Source organism: Aquarana catesbeiana, unplaced genomic scaffold, assembly GCF_042186555.1.
Source record: "Aquarana catesbeiana isolate 2022-GZ unplaced genomic scaffold, ASM4218655v1 unanchor171, whole genome shotgun sequence".
NCBI lineage: Eukaryota > Metazoa > Chordata > Amphibia > Anura > Ranidae > Aquarana > Aquarana catesbeiana.
The window spans coordinates 27573-34984 of NW_027362592.1; the positions used below are offsets into that span (position 1 = coordinate 27573).

The window sequence follows — 7412 nt, forward strand, 5'->3', positions numbered from 1 at the left end:
CCACACCCTCATTCACACTCCCTTTTGAACACCCCCTGAAACAATTGGTCTCAGAGATACTGTACGCAGACTTTGGAGGTATAAAGACAAGATACCCTGGATGTCATGAGAAGGACAATGATGCGGTGTGCGTAGCATGCAGCAAAGCTTGGGTGTGGCAACATTGTGTTAACAGTGGGTGGGGCTTAAAAGAGTATGGTTAAATAAAACCTGAACCTATACTGCTATGGGTCAAGAGAGTTTAAAGCATAGACTACAGGGGTCAGAATTCCAGGGAAGCCCATTTTCGCAGACAAACCTCTCACAATGGGGACTATCTCTATAAAATGGGGACATATGGAAACTTAAAACACCATTCAGACCCATTTTGGGGAGGTCACACACAGATCATAATGGGAGTGCTGGTTGTCACTTTAAACAAGGCTTCAGAAGACTTCAGCAACACTTGAAGCTTGCAGGACTCCTGCTGAGGCCTGCTAGATGCTTGACATTGATGCTTCTATTATGATCTGTGTTTAACCTTCTCAAATTGGAGCTGAATGAGGGTTTAAAGACTTCAACAAAGTTGTTCAAAGCATAGGAATGGCGTTAGGAATGGCCCGGCAATCTTCTGGGACCTGTGACGTGTCCCAGAAGATTGCAGGGAGGGAGGGGGGAGAGGTAAACATCCACTCGGTGCCGCAGTGCCAGGAGAGGAAGTGGGAGCTGGATACCTGTGAAAACTAGCCCCCCCCCCCCCGAATGTGGCATGTCAGGGGGTCACGAGTACTTAAAGCGGAAGTTCCCTTTTTGGGTGGAACTCTGCTTTAAGTGAACTGTTGTTTTACCCTCCTGAATACAGATTTTCAATTCAAAGTATATCTGAACCCAAGAACCATAATGTAGTGCAGAAAATACCTGTTCTTGCCAGAAATTCAGTATCCTTATCACTGAATATGGAACTGAAATATCAAACAATGTTATAAGTTTCTCAGCTACCTTCTGTAAACACCAATCCCCCACCTTCTGTTCCATTGTAAGAGGAGAAGTCTAAATCAGGAGAGGAACCTAGAGTGACAACACTGATCCTCCACAGATACAGTATGGAACAGGAAGTGTGTTACTGGCAGGATCACCAGTGAAAAGTAGAGGAAAGGAAACTAATGCAGCCATCACATAATCACATATAGTAGTACACCCTTTCAAGTACAGTGGAACCTTGGTTTATGAGTATACGTTTTGAATAACGAGCAACTTTTTTTTTTTTTAAATCCTGACTCGGTTTGCGAGTGTTGTCTCGCAAAACAAGCAGAATTCAAGCTAATGGGGTGTGCAGTACTGCTTATGGGCAGAGGTGCGAGGGTGCCGGTGACACTCGGAACGGTTGGGAGCCGCTCCGTTCGGAAATACTCTGCAACACTCGGAAATACTTGGAAACACTCGGAAATACTCTGTTCCCAAGTGTTTCCAAACCTTTCTGAGGGTTTCTGAGATCAGCCAAGCTGTCCTTGAGTATTTCCGAGGCTCTCCGGCACCCCCCCATCTCTGGCCACATGAGGTATTGCATGCCATGGAAGTCAATGCAGAACTAATTATCTTCATTTCCATTGACTTCTATGGGGAAACTCGCTTTGATATGCGAGTGCTTTGGATTACAAGCATTCTCCTGGAAAGGATTATGCTCGTAATCCAAGGTTCCACTGTATATAATAGTAGTAGTAGTAAAAAAGGGATCAAGCACTGTAATTAAGAAAATCTTTTCTACTAATTGTCATGGTAAGTGGCAATGAGCAAATATTTCACCTTCCTTCTTCCTCTGTTCCTTGCTCAGGTCCTTGTCCTTTTGTATTATTAGGATTTCATCAGTTTGTTTGGATGTCATGTATTCCTGAAGCACCGCTTCCGCCTGTAGAGAGTGAACAAAGGCAAAGATGTATTGTAAATTATTGCAGCTATTGGATGACTGGGTCTAACGTCTAACTCTTTTGTTGACAAAGCCATTTTTGCGTTTTTCTTGCACATTTAAAAAACGATTTTAATAATTTTATGCCTAAAGATTAGTTAAAACCTTTAAGGTGGATGTAAACCCAATGTCATCCTTTCTAAACTACTGCCATAGGGGTTATCTATAAGGATATACATGCCTAGTGCATGTATCTTTACCTGTCAAACGTCTCCCCTCTGTCTGTTATGAGACCCGAAAAACTGCATATTCTGTGGGTGGGTCTGTTGTCTGGAGCTCGGTGGGTGGAGTCATGGTGTCAGTAGACTCCCCGCCCACCTCTACACTTCCCTTGTCAATATGCATTTTCTCCTGTTTATTTCTAACACTGAACTTCTGCTGAACTTCTGCTATGATCTCTAACATCCAGTGAAAAGACAGGAAAGTAACCACATGACTTCAGCATGCCAAATCATGCTGAGGTGTGGTACAGCCAATCCTTGCAGAGCTGCTGAAGAAAGGAGTGGGGGAGGGAATTAAAAAGTACTGCATGTCTCTTAGGCTAATACACGAGATGTAAATCACCTGTCACTCACAGCAAGGGGGAGGATTTGACAAAGTTTTTCTCAGTTTGTCAAGAATTGTCTCACTGAACAATAAAAGAAGATTGCTCAGAGATGGATTAACTCTGTGTGGCAAAACTGGGCTCAAATAATAGCAAATCTTATACTCTACAGTATGATATAAAAAACAAAAAAAAACATTTTTTCGGGTTTACATCTACTTTAAGCATTATATATTTTCTAAAAGCAGGGACCATGGAGAATAAAATATTGGTACTTCCAGTTTTATTATTTCACACTATTTGCATAACGGTTTATCAAGCATATATTTTCAGTAAAAAAAGTTACATTTAGGGCACAAAAATGCAATATATTACCATCTTTACCATCAAATATAAAAGATGAGGTTGGGCTGAGTAAAAAGATACCCAACAAGTCAAGCCTCGAAACTGAAGATGAATTTTGGTGCCCTAAATTTTCCATCTGGTGGTATCTGGAGCCCCCTTATTATTAAAGGAGACTTCCAGATGAAGTCCTCCACCCACAGACCTCCACACCCACCGGCAATGCTCCTGTTTTTTGAGGGAGAGGAACCTGGTATGGTTCAGGAGGGGGCTGCACATTCATCCACCCCCCTTTCCTGACCAGCCAGGCTGCATGCTTAGATTAAGGGTCTGGAATTTTGGATTAAGTGTCTGAAATTAAGGTTCTGGATTTTTAGGGGGCCTCCCATGCATTTTATTTGCAAGGAGTTCCCTTTAACACTTAGGCGCAGAGCGCACGCAAAATGCTTCATCTTGATGGCCAGGCCATGGCGCCGAGCGGCCGCATATTTGCGTGCAACAGCATCCACAGAGCTGTGCCGAGAGCACACGCCCCCTGTGCGCTCCAGGCAAGGTGAGCGGTGGCTCATGCAAATCTCCCGATCGTTGCTTGCGATCAGGAGTTTTCCGATCATGTGACCACTGCGACAGCCAATCACGGCGGTCACATGGTCACAAACCCCGCCTCCTGGAATTCCAAACCCCTTAAAGGGCTGTTGGGAGTTGACGTCAAGGGGTTAAATTCCATACTAGACCCAGAGGGGAGGGGGGGGGACATGCATTTTTTTCTGTGAGATGCCGCTTTAAAAGTTATACCTGGCTCAAGAGATCTAGTACGCATATTAGGGGGAATATGTACGTTTTTGTCTTTCTTATTGTAGGATGTGCTATTGCAAAAGTGACATTTAAAAAAGAAAAAAAATACAGTTTAAATTGCTGAAAATTGTATGCTTGTATGATTTTTTTTTTTTTTAAGGACCTGTCAATGAACTGTCATTTACTGGTAATATTTCAATTTATTTCCTATGTACATGTTAGTGCTACTGCTGCACTTTTTGTACATAACAGAGATGCGCCCCTTCATGGGAAGGATTAGGAAACCCCACAAGGCATGTTATTTAAAAGAATTGGACATTTTTAATGTTTCACTTTAACCATATAGAAAATCACTGCTCATGGCTGTGTGTATTTTTTTTTTTGTATTGGCTCCCCAAGGCAGTGCTCACCTCCCCATGCTATTTTGTGACACCCTCTTGCCGATTAGCTTAGAATTTTTTTTTGAAATTTGAAATACTTCTTATACAGTTATCTATATAATTACATACCTTATATTGTTAGCTATTAAAGCTGAGTGAACCTCTGAAAAGTTTGACCAGTTGTGGATAGGCCAAACTATTTAAAAATGACCAAACAGAAACGTTTTGGAAGCTCCGGGCAGCCCTGTCTGATGGGATCATAGGGGTAAAAAATGGAAATACTGGGACACAGTCTGGGGAAATTAAAAAACACCAACAGCTCCTAGCAGCCATGAAAGCCAGGTGGGGCCTGTTGGCATCCGGAGTCAGGCTGAAGCCTGGAATATACACTATGAGTTTTTTTTTTTCTTTCAACCCAGAGAGACACTGTACTTACTATGCAAAGTTACTTCAGTGATCTCCCCCGCTCAGCTATTGTGTTTTGACAGGGAGACGGCCCCCCCAACCAGAACTCTCTGATCAGCGCTCTCCGTCATTGGCTGAGAGTGTTTATCAGGAGTTGGCTGCTGGTTACAAGCATGCACATCCGACCAAAGCCAGCTTCTGTCGGACGGGCCAGAATACACACCAGGCGAATGCCGGATGTTTTTTTTCTTTTAACTGACCGATGTCTCCCGACATTCGGCCCGTGTGTACGGGGCATTAGGGTGATCAGGGAACACCAGAAGCAGATAAAATTCAGGAATAGTCTTTGGAGCTGCCTTCGGCCTTTCTTCTCCTAGAAGTCCTTTGAGAATCTGAGTCACCAAACATAACACTGACATTTGGATTGGACTAATTAAATCCTATCCAAATCTAACAACATCCAAATTTTGGATTCCAGTGGGATGAAGAAGTGCAAGGCAAATATTCCTAAAATATAACTATTCCTAAATATTCCTACTTTATTAACAGAGCTCCAGAACTGGTAACTGCCACATTGAAGTTCTGATAATGCAACAATGCAATCTGTGATTTTACAATGCATAATGAGTTGTACTTCAAGATTAATCCTGAATGACATAATAAGTCCACCAACCTTTACTCCCTTTCCTCTTTCACTGCTATATTTTTGTTTTATGGCTTTTAAGCTCTTCTTGAACTTTGCATGTCCTCCAGGCACACAGAATTTTCCTTCAGCCAAATCTTTTTCCAAGCCCGCAGAATGTTTCTTAATAAGAGCCTCGCATTTCTCCCGAGACTTCTCCTCATTCGTAACACTAAACTCCATTCTTGTCCTCTTTACAATTTCCTTATAGAATAAAAAATTAAAAAACATGAGTTCCCTTTTGCACTATTTCCAGTTACTACTTATTCTTGATTAGAAGATCGAAAATAAACTTTAGTTCTTTACACCCACTGCCATTAATTACCTAAATTTATTGTGGAAAAAAAGCCTAAGGTCTCGTTCACACAGCCTGCACAGAGATGCACAGGTGTTCCATGCATCCCTGTGTAGGCAGTCCCAAGTTGAACAGACACAGACTGGGCAGGGCTTATATACAACATAAAAACTCACCATAAATTCATTGAGGAATTTCTTATCTGTATCCTTGATCGATCTTTCCAAAAATACCTTTCTAGCTTCCTCTTCGTACTGTGTGCTCAGATCCAGGAACTGGTTGAGTGTTTCAGTGGGCAACACAATGGTCTTCATCCTGTCCTCATAGAGCTTTGTTCCTTCCTCAACGGCCATTTTGTTTTCCTTTTCAGCCAAGGAAACCACCACCTCCTCCAAGCAGGCAACATTAGAGGAGTTTAGAGCTTCAGTGTAAAAATTTGCCAGCTCGCCCAATCCTGAGGAAATTGGAAAAACATGTATGTAGATATATATATCTATATATATAGATATATATATCTACATACATACATAGAGAGAGAGAGAGAGAGAGAGAGAGAGAGCAGGTTTGCTGTTGTGCCATGTGCCATGTTCTTTCCACTTGGTTATGATAGAGTTGATGGTGCTCCTAGGGATCATCAAAGATTTGCATATTTTTTTATAACCTAACCCTGACTTGTACTTCTCAACAACATTGTCCTTTAATTGTTTGGAGAGTTCCTTGGTCTTCATGGCAGTGTTTTGTTAGTGGTGCCTCTTGCTTAGGTGTAGCAGCCTCTGGGGCCTTTCAAAAAGGTGTGTATATGTAATGACAGATCATGTGACACTTAGTTTGCACACAGGTGGATATCATTTCACTAATTATGTAACTTCTGAAGGTAATTGGTTCCACCGGAGCTTTTTAAGGGCTTCATAACAAAGGAGGTTAATGCAAACGCACAGGCCAATTATCGTTTTTTTGTTTCTGAAAAATAGTTTTAGGTATATATTTTTCTAATGTTTACACGATTGGAAATGCCTCCAGCAAAAGACTGAGCTTTTGTTCGGAAAATGTGACCGTGTGTATGCTCCATCGGTTTTTTGCTGGCAGAATTCCAGCCAGCAAAAGCTTTGGGAGCATGTTCTCTATTTTTCGGTCGGAAAAAGTTCTGATTGGAAATTCCGATCGTCTGTACAAATTCCGACGCGCAAAATTCCTACCCATGCTCAGAAACAATTTGACGCATGCTCGGAAGCATTGAACCTAATTTTCTCGGCTCGTCGTAGTGTTGTACGTCACCGCGTTCTTGGCGGTCGAAAGTTCTGAGAACTTTTGTGTGACCGTGTGTATGCAAGCCAAGCTTGAGCGGAATTCCGTCGGATAAACCATCGAAGTTTTTTCCGACCGAAAATCCGCTCGTGTGTACGGGGCATTAGACTATTGTGTTCTGATCCATCACATATAATTCAGATTAAAAAAAAACATTGAACTAAAGGCTGTAATGTAACAAAATAGGTAAAAAGCCAAGGGGGTGAATACTTTTGCAAGGCACTGTACACTTTAACGTATTTGATGAAAGCTATACATCATTAGATTAACTCACTGTGTCCAGTGACGTCGACTGTGATATCAACTCTCTTAATCTCAGCATTCTTGAAAATGTAGTCACAGAAGAGGGCACTCTGAGACAGAAATTTCTCATTTAGTCTGTCATCGGGTAGCTCTTCTAATTTCTTAAGTTCTTTTATGGAGTCAGTTGGTGTTTCAAACACAAAGCATTTCCGTTTCCCGAAATACATCCGGAGGCGACGCCTAAGGTCATTATATTCCTCCTCCTTTGATGATGAACTCTCAGCTTCTGAAAATTAAACAAGAATTGTAGAAGTTATCATTTGTTATTTTAGTTTCCTTACTAAACATTGGTATCAGCTAAATCTCCATCATCCCTAGGATTATTTTACTCCGGGCTCCCCTATCCTGTTTGCCATAGCTTCCCCCTCTCCCCGAAGGGTCCTGTACTCACAGTCTATCCTCAGTCTTGATTGATGCTG

At 41.9% G+C, this 7412-nt stretch overlaps 1 protein-coding gene across 1 annotated transcript in view; it reads right to left on the bottom strand.

Moving 5' to 3' along the window:
- Positions 1-7039, bottom strand: part of LOC141121420 (guanylate-binding protein 7-like) — a gene marked incomplete at its 5' end in the record, with an annotated part of 28968 nt that extends 21929 nt beyond the window's left edge. The window contains 4 exon segments of the mRNA XM_073611107.1: positions 1783-1885; positions 5082-5294; positions 5562-5839; positions 6965-7039. Coding sequence (XP_073467208.1) covers positions 1783-1885; positions 5082-5294; positions 5562-5738 — 493 coding nt within the window.
- Between the last annotated feature and the right edge of the window lie 373 nt (positions 7040-7412).